The sequence below is a fragment of the Tenrec ecaudatus genome, chromosome 10, assembly GCF_050624435.1.
Source record: "Tenrec ecaudatus isolate mTenEca1 chromosome 10, mTenEca1.hap1, whole genome shotgun sequence".
Classification (NCBI taxonomy): domain Eukaryota; kingdom Metazoa; phylum Chordata; class Mammalia; order Afrosoricida; family Tenrecidae; genus Tenrec; species Tenrec ecaudatus.
Genome location: NC_134539.1, coordinates 3,420,435 through 3,436,193, shown reverse-complemented (window position 1 = coordinate 3,436,193; position 15,759 = coordinate 3,420,435). Strand labels below are relative to the sequence as shown.

General features: G+C 57.7%; 1 protein-coding gene across 1 annotated transcript in view; it reads left to right on the top strand.

Moving 5' to 3' along the window:
- The window catches only part of PGM5 (phosphoglucomutase 5), a 96,821-nt gene extending 81,076 nt beyond the window's left edge, over positions 1-15,745 (top strand). The window contains exons 10-11 of the mRNA XM_075559857.1: positions 6,415-6,549; positions 14,189-15,745. Of these exons, the coding sequence (XP_075415972.1) occupies positions 6,415-6,549; positions 14,189-14,278 (225 nt within the window). The 3' untranslated portion in view covers positions 14,279-15,745. The remainder of the gene's footprint in view (positions 1-6,414; positions 6,550-14,188) is intronic.
- Positions 15,746-15,759: the final 14 nt, after the last annotated feature.

Sequence of the window (15,759 nt, the reverse complement as noted above, 5' to 3'; positions counted from 1 at the left end):
AGGCTGTGACAGCCCTCCTCGTCAAATCCACCCACCAGCGCATGCTCACGCTGTGCCCGTGTGTCCTTGGGGGCTGCGCTCACACTCCTGCATCCTTTTCCTGGGGCGCCTGGACACCAGGAGCCCCAAGCCTCTGAAACTGCGGGTCCAGACCCCAGATGGAGCTGAGAGGGGAGGGCCATGAGAAAGTTGGCAGCAGTGAAAGGTTTCTGACCGCCCAGCGACCACTCATGATTTCACACGCAGTGACAACGAGGTGTTTCTGGCATGGCGTGCCCGCCCCGCAAACTTTCCAGGATGCTGCCTCCCAGCAACCGGCTAGGACGAGAGGCTACTGGCCCTGTGGGTCTCTGAGACTGTCATTCTCTGCGGAGGTAGAGAGCCCTGTCTTTATCCTGCAGGCTGGCTGGTGGTCTTGAACAGCTGACCTGGCAGTCAGCAGCCCAGCATGTAACTGCCGTGCCACCAGGGCGGGAGGGAGGGAAGTCTGAGAAGCCCTGTTCTAGGCTGCAGCGTGGCATTGGCATTGCTTCTTCTCTACAACCCCACCCGACGAGCTGACTGGGATCTCCCTGTAGTTGAGGGGTTGGGGTGGCTGGCATCGGGCCAGCAGCATCTCTGGGGTCCTCCTGTGCAGGGAGCCTCAAACCAGACCACTGGAGCCTGGACGAGCCTCAGCTTCAGCCTTCGCTGCGGGCAGGGGAGGGTGCTCCCATTACACACGGGGTCCAGGTGAAGTCAGGTGGCACCAGAGGTGCCTCGGAAGACAGGCCTGGCAGTCTGCATCTTCCAGGATACCCCTCTCAGTCCCCAGGTGGCCTCCTTGCTTTCCAGCACTCTAAAGCAGTACGCTTCTAGGTCCTTGCTTCCCCAGAGCAGGTGTCTGGCGTTTCGGGACCTGTGGCTCAGTAGCCCCTGCTTTCCTCCTTAAAACGCAGTTCCCCTGCTCCCATGTCAGGTTTCCACTCTGAGGCTTTCCAGGCCAGCCCCCTGGGGGTCCCCCTGGGCGAGAACATGGGATTCCACTCCACAGTCTCTCTCTGCTGAGCCAGGCCCGTCTCCGGGCTGAGTGCCTGCCTGGCTGATGGACTGACTTCAGGACATTCGGGCACCAGATGCCCCCCCGAGACTTCAGCCTCTGCCGGTGTTTGAGGAGCCCAGGTGGTGTGGGTAGATGGATAGACCCCTCCCCTCCTGGCCGCAAGGCATCCCCAGGGGCTCCAGTGCAGCGTCTGGCCGCTCTGCCCTGGTTTCCAACAAACATGAAACCCGCAACTCCCTGCCATCGAATCGATTCTGACTCGTAGGCTCAGAAAGGGCCCAGAGGTGGACGGGGCAGCAGTGTGAAGGCCGAGGAGGGGACCTGCCGGGTTCGTGTGCACGGGGTTTTGTTTAGGAGGCCTGGTGGTGGGCACGGTTGTACTTTGGGCCGCTAACCGCGAGGTCCACACTTCAAAGCCACCAGCCGCTCCGCGGGCGCGGGAGAAAGATGAGGTTTGGTGCTGCCATAGAAGCTGCAGTGTGGGAAACCCACAGGGAGGGGGGGTGATGGCCCCGCCCTGCCCTGCAGGGTCCCTGCGAATCAGGGGAGACTGGGTGCAGTGAACTGGCGTTGGGCGGGGGTCTTCCTTCTCCAAGTGGCTCTGTGGGAGTAACAGTGTGCCATCGAGTCGCGTCTGACCCATAGGGACCCCACGGACAACAGACAGACCCCCTGCCCGGGCCTGCGCTGCCCTCACAAGCATGCTTCTGTTCTTATACTTGAGTCCATTGTTGCAGCCGCGGGACCATCCATCTGCCGGCCAGAGTTGTCAGGTGACCAATAAGAAACAGAAGCCCAGGCCAGCGAGAGCAGGACTTAGAGAGCCCAGGGCAGGAGCCGAGACACCCATAGCCCGGCCTCATGGCACCAGGCACCTACAGGGCTGCTGTACAGCCAAGGGGAAGAGGGGCCTCCAGCTCCCCCCACTCCCAGGCCCCTCGGCCAGAGACAAGGCCAGGGAAGAACAGCTCAGAGGAACGGTCTCCGTGGAGCCCCCACGATGCCCCCAGAGGGGCGGCAGCAGGGGGGTTTATGAAACGGAGCCTCCCAGGGGACAGGAAACTGACACGCAATGGGAAAAATTAATTCCTGGCCCGAGTGAGTGGACGGAAGTGGGTAGAGCTGGCCCGAGGAGAGTCCAGATGGATCTAGAGCCTGGGAAACCTGGGGGTGGGACTGGGCACCCTCCCGGGGCCGCCATGAGCCCAGTCTCTTTCTCGTGCAGTCTTGGGCAGGTGGTGGTGATAGTCAGTGTCCTGCTGCAGGGTGGGGGATCAGTGGCCGTGCTGTGGGTTTGGGGAAAGGAGACAGGCACCGTGCATGGTGGTATGTATCAGGTTTCTAACTGCAAGGTTGGCAGTTCAGAACCACCAGCTTCTCCCAACCACCAGTAAAAAGGCAAGGCTTTCTCACGGAGGCCGCTCCACCCCCATAACAGACGGTCACTAGTCGGAGTCTAAATGCACGCGTGGCAGTGAGCGAGACCGTGAGCTCGTCCGAGGTCCCGCTCGTCTGAGGTCCCAGCTGTGGAAGGGCAGCCACTTGAAAAGACCGAGCCCATGGCCCGGGAGGTCTGCGGTGATGTCCCAAGCGGTGGCTGGACGTCCCTGGTAATCTGCCACAGCTGGTCCAGGCCCTGACCTCAGGCTCCGGGCCTCACGGGCCTGATGCCTCACTCTGTGCAGGGGGTGGGGGATGCAGACTCAAACACTGAGAACAGCCGCGGGGAATTCCAGAACTGATGGCAGCAGGTCCTGTCCCTGGGCCTTCGCTGTCCGTCTGAGCGTGACTCCACGCTTCCCAGAAAGCTGGTCAGTGGCGGGGGCAGGTGTGTCCTGTCTGAAGTCGTGCGAGCACTCACCCCTCGCAGGCGTACCGTGGGTGAGCCGATGGCTGTGTCTGCACTGCCCACAGCTCGGTACCTGCCCGGCGACCCCTCGACCGCTGGGAGCGGATCCTGGAACGCATGTCACAGCATGCCGGCTTTCTGAGCACAGCCCTCGAGACAGAGATAGGGGGACACTCACAGGTGGGACTGGCACTACATGCTCAGCGCCCCCCCCCACCCAGTCTCTCTGTCAGCAGCTCCGTTCTGTCCTGTAGGGGCGCCCGGAGTCAGGGGCGTCCCTGGGATGACAGGGAGTCTGGTCTGGGTTTTACAGCAGTACGTGTTTAAGATAATGGAATACTAGATCCTATAATGACTATAATCCTCTATTGTGATACGTAGCCTGCTTATACAGCTGTGGGCATGTTTGTGTACGCACAGCAGTGAACCCCGTGCAGGTTCCGCGACTGTAACTGTTGACGGGAGGAGAGAGCCCAGTCTCACTCCTGAGGTGCAGCTGGTGGTCCCCATCTGCTGACCCATAGCAGATACATATTATTAGATATTTTATATGCTTCTAGTAAATGCGTATTGTTAGGGAAATGTATTTACGTTTATAACTATATACCACTTTACCTGCGGCTATTGTGTATAAAAACTTACCATTGGTTGTGTATGTTATCATACATGAATATACACTTGGTACATTTGTATAGTGTGTGTGTAAAACACCATCTCCCATGTCTTGGACATGCTGTCAGGAGAGACCCGTCCCTCGCTGAGGACGCCGTGGCTGGTAGATGGAGGGTCGGTGACAGGGAGGAAGGCCCCCCAGGAGGGGATTGGACTCCGGGGCTTCATCGCTGGGCTCAGACAGAACAATTGTGAGGCTGGTGCAGGACCGGGCAGTGTGTCATCCTATTGTGCGTCTGGTCGCCGGGAGTCTGAACAGACATCATATAGATGCATGCATGTATAACCGATCATGCCTATATTTATGAGGGGCTTCAAAAAGTTCATGGAAAGTTTTCCTTATCTTTTAATCCCATTTTATCCATGAACTTTTTAAAGCCCCTTATGTACCCCTGCATATGCCTGGATTGTATATAGAATAAAAATAGATCCCAATACGTATATATGTATACATGTGTATGCATGTACGCATACATATATACGTATCTGGACCCCGCGGGGCCCTGTGGTTTAGGCATCTGGCTGATAGCCACAAGCTCAGTGGTCCCACTGCCCAGCTGCTCTGTTGGACAAAGGTGAGGCCGTGTGCCCCTGTAAGGCTATCCTGCCAGCTCCAGGCAGTGGGCGGGCACTCCACCGTATGTCCAGGTATGCACCTGCAGACAAGACACAGGAGAATCGGAGGGACCCGAACCTGTGCCCGCGGAACCTGCCAGGGGAGAGAACTCAGAGGGAGGAAAAGTCGCCAGCACCCCTGCCAGGGCGGAGACCGGGCAGACCGGGCACCGGGCAGTCAGTGGCATTCGGCCGACACGGGTTTCCCTGCAACACAAAGCGGGCTGGCTGTCCCTCAGGGAGGTGGCCTCTTTTGTGAGTAGCGGTGGCAGACCTGCCCCTCTGAGAAGGACTCGAGCTTTCGGAACAAAATCTGCCACAAACTTAAATGGAAGGAAAGCCCTGGAAACGAACCACAGAGCCCTGAGCAGAGCCCCCGCTGGGGCGGGCCCGACACAGCCAGCAGGTGGACACACCAGGCACCCCCTGCTCTCTTCTTGAGCCCAGACGACGGTCAGGGAAGCGGAGCTGTCAGAGACTTGTATCTCTTCAGAGGTAACCAAGGCTCAGAAGGACTGTATGGTCCCCTCCCTTGGTGGGTCCCCTGCCCTTATGCTGGTTTGAGGAGGCTCGTGGGAACGTTTATGGGACAACGCCATGGTCTCTTCGTTCATTTCCCATGAACTTCTTGTTACGCCCCCCTGTGCCCCTTCCCCCCCCACCCCATCGGGTAGACACAGTTCCTTTAGCAGCTCTCAGGCGAGCGAGCACACTGTCTTCAAAGGGGTTTGTGGCTGGACTTTTGAAACGTCCTTGTCTCTAACCAGGACAAGGACCACTATGCCCTGGTGGCGTAGTGGTCACACGCTGGACCGCTCACCGCCAGGCCAGCAGTTCAAAACCACCAGCCGCTCCTTGGGAGAAAGACTGGGCTTTCTATGCCCATAAAGAGTGACAGTCTCAGACCCCACAGGGGCAGTTCTGCCCTGTCCTGGAGGGTTGCCGTGAGCCAGCATTGCCTCAATGACCGTGAGTTTGCGGCTTTTTGGTTTGTCTCTGAAGGAGAAGAGTGGGGACATTCTGCCCCAAGAACAGAGGAGAGGACTTTATGACTGACGCTGGGCACGTGTGCTGTCCCCGTCCCTCCTGGTGGCCAGATCTAGGGACAAGAAGGACAAGAAAATGCAGACTTACTCAGGAATCCCCCAAACCAACCAAGGCCCCAGCTCCAAGCACATCCTTGCAGGACCGGTTCTGACCAGTGGACTCTGAGAATGGCGTAAGAGACAAACCCAACCACACTGCGGGCCATTGAGTCCACTCCGACGCACAGGGTCCCCAGAGTAGAACTGCCCCCATTGGTTTCCCAGGCTGGAAATAGTTCTGAAGGCAGGACCCTCGTCTCTCTCCTGCGGAGCAGCTGAGGGATTTGAACTGCCAGCCTTGTGGTGAGCAGCCTGCTGCGTGACCCTCTGGGGCTCCTTATGGGAAGCAGAGAAGAGAAAGGACCCTAGCGTCTAACCTCCCTGGAGCTCAGTGCCTTGCCTGGCCCCGTGGGTCCGGCAGACCCGAAGGGTGAGCCTCGGCCCTACGGACATTTATGAAAGATCAGTCACCCGTTCCTGGCCTCCTCCCCCCACACCAGGCCAAGGGAGCCCCTCAACTCTTGTGCAGTCTCACCGCACTTGCTCTAGCCTTCGCCACAGAGTGATGGGACAGATGGGCGGCCCCAAGGAACGCCTCTCTGCCCCACGCCGCCCTGCAGGCCGAGGGTTCAGGCCAGCCCTGACCCATTGGGTGTGGAGAGAGGTATCCATGTCCGCGTGGCTGTTGCTGGCAGGTGCGGGCGTGGCGGCCCGAGGGCTGCATGTCCTGTTCCCCATCTGTGTTCACTGAGCCCAGGGTTTCGGGGGTGGTCTAGTGCCTTCCAGCGCAGTGTCCTCCCCCAGTGCCTGGTGGGACTCACGGGTCTTCATCTCTGGTGCTTAGAAGCCTCTGCACCTTTGTTGCTCATCTGTCTTTGAGTCTGGATGCTCCACGGAAGACCCGCCCACCACGGGCGACCGTGACGGTGTTTGCAGTTAGGGGTGGGTTTGTAGATTCCAGCATCTCAGCCACACGCGGGCGCCACTGCGTGACCACGAACAGGTGTCCCCGCCGGGGCTGGTGTTACCTGCGTGTGCCCCTGGGCTCACCGATCCTCTCCGTGTGCCCTTGGTGTCCCCGCCGGGGCTGGTGTTACCTGCATGTGCCCCTGGGCTCACCGATCCTCTCCGTGTGCCCTTGGTGTTCGCAGGGCCTGAGGATCATTTTCTCGGACGCGTCTCGCCTCATCTTCCGGCTCAGCTCGTCCAGCGGCGTGCGGGCCACCCTCCGGCTGTATGCAGAGAGCTACGAACGGGACCCCAGTGGCCATGACAAGGAGCCACAGGTACTCGCTGGTTCGGGCCATTTAGGGGACACCTCTCAGCCTCACATGCATCCCTGCAGCATGGTGGGTCATGCGTGGGGCTGCTATCGGCAAGGTCAGTTGTTTGCACCCGGTCAGCCGCTCCCTGGGAGAAAACTCTGCTTCCATGATTTCCAGCTTCTGGGACCCCCCCAGGCAGTTCCACTCGGTCCTACAGCGTCACCAGGCTTGGTTTGGTGCCGTGGGCCTGGCCTGGTGTTTGGCTGTAGGCTTTGTGGTGGTGGTGTTGCTAGGCGCTAGTGCGTTGGTTCTGACCGCATAACGACCCAGTGCACAGCAGATCAAAAGGCTGCCTGGTCCTGCGCCCGCCTCATAGTTGTCCCTAGACCCGAGCCTGTGGACGCAGCCGGTGCGTCCATCCGTCTCCTTGCGGGCCTTCCTCTCTCTAGCGACCCCTCCACTTGACCAAGCACGCTGTCCTTCTCCAGGCACTGCTCTCTCCTGACCACGGGTCCGGAGTCTGTAGGACCACGTCTCGCCATCATGGCCTCCAAGGAGCGCTCTGGCCGGACTTCTTCCAGACAGGCCATGGTACTTTCAGAATTCTTCCCCAGCACCAGAATGTCTAAGCAGTCTGGAAAGGCATTTTGCTACCCCCCTTCTGAAGGACAAGCTTAGGGAGACACCAAGCAGACCTGTGAGTACGCTGTGGTGTGTGGAGCCTAAACGAGCCCCTCTGAGACAATGACAATGAGCTCAGTTCGGCCCCCCCGTCCACCCACTCATCCCTCCGCAGTGTGTTAGTTTGGGCGGTGTCAGAGACACAGACAGGACAAAGGACGTCGAGTTAAACTTGGAGCCCGTACCCTTTCCTGACCTGAGGAGCATGTAAGGGGACTTCCAAAATTCCTGGGGAGATAGGATGAAGAGAATGGAATTCTCCCACAAGCCTTTCAAAGCCCCCTGGCAGAAGGCCCACCTATATTGTCCGTCACTGAGTGTTAGTGGGAAACCTGTATCCCACTTATAGTGTGTACTGCCATCTGGTGGGGGCCTGGGTAACTGCATGAACCTGGAGAAATTGCATTCGTCCCACCACTCCAGTGCCAGACACAGGAGTACTGCTAATTAGATAAAAAAAAATCCCGAATCCCTTTTTTTTTAATGTGGGATCCCACCCCCATTTCTCTCAAGGTGGCTTCCTTTACAGAAAGCACATGTTTTCAAGAACAACAACAAAAAACCAAAGCAGTAAATAATGTGGTCTTGGAAGGGTTAAGGGGCCCTGGTGGCACAGTGGTTAAGCACTCAGCTGCTGACCGAAGGCTCCACAGTTGAGCCCTCCAGCTGCTGTCTGCCCCTCTTGCACTAGTGCCCCCCAGGACTGGTCGCTCCCGACGACACATCCAGAGTGGCTGAGACAGTCTGTCCATCCTCGCTTGTCTGTAAGGAGCACTCTGGCTGCACCTCTGCCACGACAGGGCTGTTTGTCCTTCTGGCAGTTCCTGGTGCTTCCAGTGTGCTTTGCCATAATTTAAATGCACCGCTGCTTCTTCGGATCCCCTGATTCTTCATCCAGCTCTCACGGGCATACGCGGCCATGGAAAGCACTGTGGTGCAGTGAGGTGCCCCTTGGCCCTCGGAGTGACATCTCTGCTTGGAACAGCATCCAGGAAGTTAACAGCCAGAAGCTCAAGGGAAAGCACCAAGGAGGCAGTGCTGCGAGGGGGCCTCTCTCCTCCAGTTTGGGCTTCCTCCCGGCCACAGACGCTGCCGTTTGGAACAAGCGGGGAGCGAGGGGACGAGGGAAACTCCAGGTTGCAGGGTTGGGCTCCAAGTTCCAGGGGCTGACTGGGGCGGTTGACAGAGAGGCCTGAGCTGGTGGCTTCAGGACCATTAAGTCTATTCCTAGGCAGAACGAGGTGGCCCGCCGTCCCCCATAAGGAATGAATGGGGTATGAGGAAGGGCACTCGGGCTGATCCCGCCAGGCCCTTGGGCCTTTTCTCAGCCCCTTAGGATTGCTGGGTTTTCCCTCCAGAGCCTCTGTGCCCAAGGAGATCAGAGTGAGAATCATTCTCGCTGTTGTTGTTGTAACAAATGAAGAATGGGAGGGGCGAGGTAACACCTCAAAGCAGTGTTTGGTCTTAAGACTGTGGGTCTACTGAAGAGGGAAGAAGGAGGAGAGAGAGCAGGGTGGTGGGAAAGAAAGGAAGCGTCAGAGACTGGAGAGCCAAGGCCACCTCTCTGCCGTCTGCTGGGCTAGACCGCCCCCTGGTGGCGCAGGCAGGATTTGGCACAGCTGAGTGTAGCCAGAAGGTCCCCGGTGGCTTGGTGTGTTAGACCCTGGACTGCTAACTGCAAAGTGGGCAGTTCGAAACCATCTGCCGCTCCAAGGGAGACAGACGGGGCCTTCTGCTCCCGTAGAAAGCGACAGCCCGGGAAACTCACGGGGGCAGCTCTGCCCTGTCTGACAGGGTCATGATGAGTCCGAATTGTCTCCATCACAGCGAGTTAGTGACCAGACATCCTGCTTTTGGCGGGACAGTCCCGATTTTGAACAATTTTTCCCACGTCCTGTGGCATTTTAAAAAAGTCCTGATGTTTGGGAAGAATGCACGACAAGCTAGGGTACACGGTTTTCGGCTGCCATGTGGCTATTTCGCCAGGATATGCGTTTTATCAATGGTGTCCCGATTTCCCAATGTGAACATCTGGTCGCCTTAGTTTGGGGGTTTTTGACAGAGTCCCTTGGAGCAGAATGAAAGCTGGACCAGGAAGGAGAGACGTGTACAGCTCCTGTTTTTCTGCTCACTTCGAGGAGCTAGGGCAGAGATGCCTTTGTCCAACACTGTCTTCCGGGTCGGTAGGAGAAGTCTAAAGATGGACCTCAGGGTTTAGCGCATAGGTCATCCCAGTAGTTTAGTTTATCGTCTATGGCGTGTGCGTTTCCAGCTGTGTCTGATACACCACTGAGGCCATGCAGGAGAGCCCCCACATTTCCCCCCATTTTCCTTTGATGGTCTTTATTGCGTTACATTTTTAGGTCCCTGGTCTAACTTTCGGATAGGTTTTGTGTCAGGTGTGGACCTTGTTTCACTTGCCTGCAAATGGATACCCAGTCTTGCCAGTGCCATTTGTTAAAGAGACTGTGGCTGTCTGTGGGCGGAGTCCGACTCCTGGTCAAAGATCAGCTGTCTGTAGGTGGGTGGACTTGCCTCTGGGTGCTCAGACCCGCTCCCTTGGGTGCTACATCTGTCACTGTATCAGTACCGAATTGTTTTGACTCCTCTGTACTTGGTTTTGAGGCCCCTACTTTGTTGTTCTTCCGTAGCTGTGCTTGGCTTATTGGGAAGAGAGGGATCTTTTTCCTTCCCATGTAAACTTACTGATTATTATTATTTTTTACATCTATCTAAAGAATGTTGATGGGATCTGGGTTAGGATTGTATGATATCTTAGACGGTTTGGGGAGGTGTTGTTATTTCCACAATGTTATGTCTTCCTCTCTATGAGCATGGTATATTTGTCCATTTATGCAGGTCTCTTTGGTTTCTTAAAGTAGTTTTAAAAATAATTTTCTATCTTTGGGGCAGCCATGATTAATGATCCTGTTTTCCTGATTTCTTTTTCACAGTGAGATAGGATCTGATTGTGTGGAAGAATCCAATTGATTCTTGCATGTTGATCTTGTCCCCAACACCTGGCTGAGCCTTGGCTGAGTCCAGTGTCTCCTTGCTGACCCTGAGGTCCACTCTGAACACTGGGGTCATTCCACTTCTTCTTTACCGGTTTGAACGCCTGTATCGCCTCTCTTGCCATCCTGCTGTAACACCTCCAGGAGGAGCGGCTGGTGGTTTCAAACCCCCGACCTTGCAGTGAGCAGCCCAACATGTAACCACTGCGCCAGCCAGTTACTAGCTTTTTGGTCTTCAGCAGCATCGCCAAAAGGTTTGCCAGGAGCCTCAAAAGAAAGGCCTGGTAATGCTCCTTCTGAAGGTCACCTCCCTGAACCTCCCGCCCCCAGAGAGCACACGGGGCTGCCGGGATTGGGAACCCACTTGAATGGAAACGCACAGCTCTGGAAGCTCCACCCCACGGGCCGTTCAGTACGTGCTGCCTCCCAGCGACCCCGTAGGACAGGGTAGAACTGCCCCGTGGGTTTCCGAGACCCTGACTCTTTCCTACAGGAGAAGGAAGCCTCTGCTTCCTCCCGAGCAGCACCTGGTGGTTTTGAACTACTGACCTGTGGTTAGCAGTCCGAAGCATAACCCACGGTGCCAGCAGGGCTCCTGTGCTGCAGCGCCTTCATTACCGCCCTGAGGACAGTGGGGGTGCATGCAGAGTGGATGGAAACACGTCATATTTTCCGGTGCTGAAAGGAGACCGTCCACGGGGAATGACCTGTGCAGCGCTGGCACAAACATAAGGACTCGAGAAATGCCAGCCATTGGATTCACGGGATCGGCCCTGCTGTTATTTTTATTAGTAAGTGCTGGCCAGCTTCCTGCTCACCGGAGGCCCAAACGCTTTCAGGAGAACTAGCAACTTGTTCTCCACGGGAATGACCCTGCCTCACTGCGCTGCCCAAGAGTATTGGCATCTTTGACAGGCGGTGCCAGGACTTCACATAGGACTGCCATGGCCCTGTGAGCCCTGGTGGAGCCGGGGTTAAGGGATCCACGGTGCGATCCCACTAGGGGCTCTTTGGGAGGGAGGTGGCAGTCTGCATGCATAACGGTTTACAGCCTTAGAAACCCGCTGGCAGGCCTCCTCTGCCCCATAGAGTTACTGTCATGGAACCAGTTGTTGTCCTTCCGCCCTCCCAAGAGGAGGTGTCCACTTGGCTGTTTGGGCCTCAGTGGTTTGGCAGTTATGTGGTGGTGTGATCATCTCCCAGGCTGTGATCCCAGTGGTCAGCCAATCAGTTGTCAGGGGACTGAGCAGGTGGGTCACAAGACGGTGTCCCTGGGGCATGGCCTGCACCACCTTTTATCTCCCAAGGCATCGTAGGACAGAGAGGTGAGCAGAGAAGGAGGAGCCTCAGACCCGCTCAAAGAGAAGAGGCGTGGACTCAGGGCTCATGCGCTGAGAACCTCCTAGACCCAGGAGAGGATCGATGCTGAGACACACGGCAATCTCTCCGAAGAATGCCGGGCGGCCCACAGACGGTGACAGAGAGAGAGGCCGTCCTCCAGAGCGACAGAGAAAGTGTTCCCCCAGGACTAGAACCCAGAACTACCATCAAGTGACTGCGTTTCTGTTTGTCAAGCCCCCACTTGGGGTGCTTCCGTGGTGCCGTCAGAGGAGGCTGCGGTGGCTGTGCTTTGGAAGGGACTTGCTGTACCCAACTAGAGTCAGACCGCCACGACCCGGCGCTTCAGATGTGCCACGCTGTGTTGGGGCACAAAGCAAAGCAAAACTACTCTGCCTGTCTCCCTAGGCCCCCCTCCTCCCTCTCCATGTCCCTCCTGCCTTTGGGGGACACATCCTGCACCCCCGGAGGCCACGGGTAGACACGCTGCCCTCCTGGCGTGGAGCCCGAGGGGATGTGTTCCAGGGTGTCATTCTATCCAGGATCAGGTGGGGTTTGTTGCTCACTCCCCGCTCCTTTGTTGTCCATCAACGCCTCCAAGACTGGAGTGAAGAGGAGATGAAGTGTGGGCTGATTTCCTCAGCTCCCCCCCCCCAGGGCCTTGCCACCATCAAAGAACTAAACACACAAGGCCCCCGGGACCAGGGCTCGGTCAGCGTTTCCGATGAAGAGCCAGAGAGTAAATCCTTTTGGCTTCATGAGCCAGGCGGGCCGGGCTGCTGCTTCTCAGCTGTCATCGTCTCCGGAAGCAGCCCCGGGGGGCAGCAGTAAGAAGGCAGCTGTGTCCCAGAAAAGCCTTCCCGGTGGGTGAGGAGCCCTGCTCAAGAGGGGCATGGAGGCTGCCGTGCTGGACAGCCGAACAGCCCCTGACAACAACACGGACACCGAGGTTGAATGTCATCAACTAGTCACGTCACAGGACTGTCTTCTGATTGCTTTTCCCCTCGGCCACACAGGATGACCTCTGGGATCTGCTTTCCTTCCCGGCTTAACAGGATTAGCGTCCCCTCCGTCACATAAGTGCGTCTGCTGCCGAGCCATCAGCCCGCACACGTCTAGGGGTGACAAAGGAGTCCAGGGGAACAGAGGCCTCAGCGCTGACCTGCTCCTGGAAACCCACAGGGGCAGCTCCACTCTGGGCTGCAGGGGGCTGGGAGTCGGAGTGGACTCACTGGCAGTGGGCGTTGTGCTTCAGAGGCCAATGTCACAGCAGTTTGTACTCAGGTGCTAACCTGCAGGGCGGCAGTTCAAGCCCACCGGCTGCAGGACCACACATACGGAGAGCATTCCGCTGTCACCCTATATTCAAGATCTCTGAATCTTCATCAGGGCAGGCAGCCTCATCTCTCTCCCAAGGAGTAGCTGGTGGGTTTGAACCACCAGCCTTGAGATTACTGATCAGACCGGGCTGCCAGGGCTCTGACTACAAGATGACAACCCGACAGGACAGTTCTACTGGGCCCCATGGGGTCGCTGTGAGTCAGATTCCCGTGTCCCTCGCTAGTCTCTCCTCCTCCTGGGAAAATTCCGGAATGTGCAGAAAATAACCCAGGCAAATGTCTTGGGACTGGGAAGGGCAAACTTGAGGCAGAGGAAAGGATCCAGGCTGTTCGGCATCTCCATGGAAACCCCACCAGCACCCCTGCACCCCCAGCATCACTTGGCCCTGGGCTGCACCTGCTGCACACATTCCACTAGCTGAGAAGTGGGAAATCACCCAAGGGGTGAAGTTTGAAACACAAGTTCTAACGTTGCTCCCACCGACACGGGAACCTCTGCTAAACTTGTGCCGTAGACAGTCTGGCATGACCTCACTCCTGGGAAAGGTCATTGGTTCAGAACACATGGTGGTGACATGGCTGCTGAGTCTTTATGGCAGAGACCACAGAAGGACAAGTTCCAGAGTCCACCGACAAGAACCTCCTGACCCTGTGAGCGGGACAGCCAGCCCCAGGGGTGTTGCCACCGCGAGATGCCCTCCTGTGGGGCTGGGGGTGTGTCTTCTTCTGAAGGACGCTGTGCCAAGGAGGATTTGGGGCGGTGTGGGTGGTTTAGGATCCACTCTAACACCCTGTCCTACTCCCTGTGGAAAAGGCAAGGTGGTATTCCGATCCAGTGGGAGCAGGGTGCCTGTTGTTACTGCCTGGAGTTCCTGGGTGAGGCAAGCCTGTAGAAACCCACCCCAGTGCCCACAGAGAGCCCCTAGCATGCACAGAGACCCACCTCAGTGAGTCAGAGCATCCAGGCAAGACGTCCTGGCGCTGTCCGCTCGTCTGCTGTAAGAGAGACAACGAGGCTGTAAGTCTGCCTTCTGCCAGGACATTCGGGTGCAGATCAGGCTCCCACCTCACCCCCAGGGAGAAGGGGGCTGGCCGGCCTCTAGCTATGGCGGCGGGGAGCCCCTGATGCCTTCGCTCGACCCTAAGGAGAGTCGGGAGTAGAGTCCCGCTTTCTACCCGGAGATCCGGGTTCAATCTAGCCAGTGTGCCCATGTGTCATGAGAGGTTTGCATGTTACATGACGGGTCCTAGTGCCGCTGGCTCAGCAGGCTCCTCCCTCCCCCGCAGGTGGTGCTGAGCCCCCTCATCGCGATTGCCCTGAAGATCTCCCAGATCCACGAGAGGACCGGCCGCCGGGGGCCCACTGTCATCACCTGAGTGGGGAGGCCGCTGCTCCGGGCCAGCCAGGCCGAGCGCCTCTCCCGCTGTGCCTTCTCCTATCTGTCTGTGCCTTTGGGAAATTCAACAGAGGTTTTGCTCTTGGGGGGGTGGGGCATGGGGGTGGGAAGGGTGGGGGGGCAGACACTGAAATTGCCTTGTTTGGGCTCGAGTCAGCTCTTCTACAAGCAGTTGGGTCATCTGGGATCTGAGGTTGTGCTTGGTCACTCAGAGGGGATCTGCCTGGCTGAGGGGGTCTGTGGATGGGGACTCTTCCTCCTGCTGTCTCCTCAGTGCCCCTTGTGGGAGAAGGTTCTGAAACAGAGAGGAAAGACCCAAGCACAGTCCTGAATTAAACCCACCCAAAGCTACAGGTGCCCCTGGGCAGCCCCCCACCCCCCGCCATGACACTCCCCAGCTTAGAGAAGGGATTCATTTTTATATCCTGGGTCAGATTCTACAAGTGGGGAAAGTTCTAGAACTCCTGGTGGTCTGCTCCTTTCCCCCCACCCCCCGCCCCCTGCCTCTGGATGGTCCCCAGCCCCCATCCTCCGCTCCCTGACACCTGTCCTCACGTGCTTCCTATCACTCCTGGTGCACTTGCCACAAAGCTGATCCAAGATGGGGTCCTGAGTTTGTGGGTGCTGCTCATCCCCCCTGAAGCTGGCAGACCCCCTTCAAATCCAGTCTTGCCTCCTGCAGGCCAGCAAGTGACTTCCCAGCTGTCTCTGTCCTGGCTCCCACCACCACAACCCCTCTCCCGCCCCCCAGCGCCTGCACACACCTCCCAGGGGCATCCTGGGCTGACTCACTCATGGGTTTGAATGTGTTGCTCCGGGAAAGATAGAGAGACCACATACGTGTTCTGAATTTCCAGGCAGAGGAACGAACTGAGTGCACTAGAGGGGCCCCGGGGGCAGCAGGCAGGGGGCGGGTACTGAAACTCTGGCTCCCAATGGATAGATTGGCGGTTCAGACTCACCCAGGGCTGCCGGGCCGTCTACTCCCACCAGAGTCAGTCATTGATAACCCCTGACGCGTCAGCCTCAATGTGCCGGCAGGGGCTGTCCACGCACGTGCCTGGACACAGCCCTGGTCATGTTGGTCACGGTGGTGTCTGGAGAGAGTGGACGCTGGGAAACAGCCTTGTGGGTGGGAGGAGATGGAGGGATGGGCAGAGGGCCTGGGCCTGGGGAGCAGGGCCCTGCCGCATTCCCAGCACCTCCATCTGCCCTGGGCCAACCCACCTTTGGGGACCCATGTGCGTCTGGGGGGCAGCAGGTTCCTGTGCGTCTGGTGTGCAGGGAGGGCTGGGTGCACTCTGTTAGCGATGCCCATTGCTAGCCTCAAGGTTAGCTCTCCAAGACGCCATCCCAGATCTCACTGTCCGCGCGCGCTCTGGGCTCCCGCAGAAACCTGCTAGGACGTTTCGTAGCCAATAAAAATGTAGCTCTTTGTTTCCACGTTCTCCTGGGGTGGCT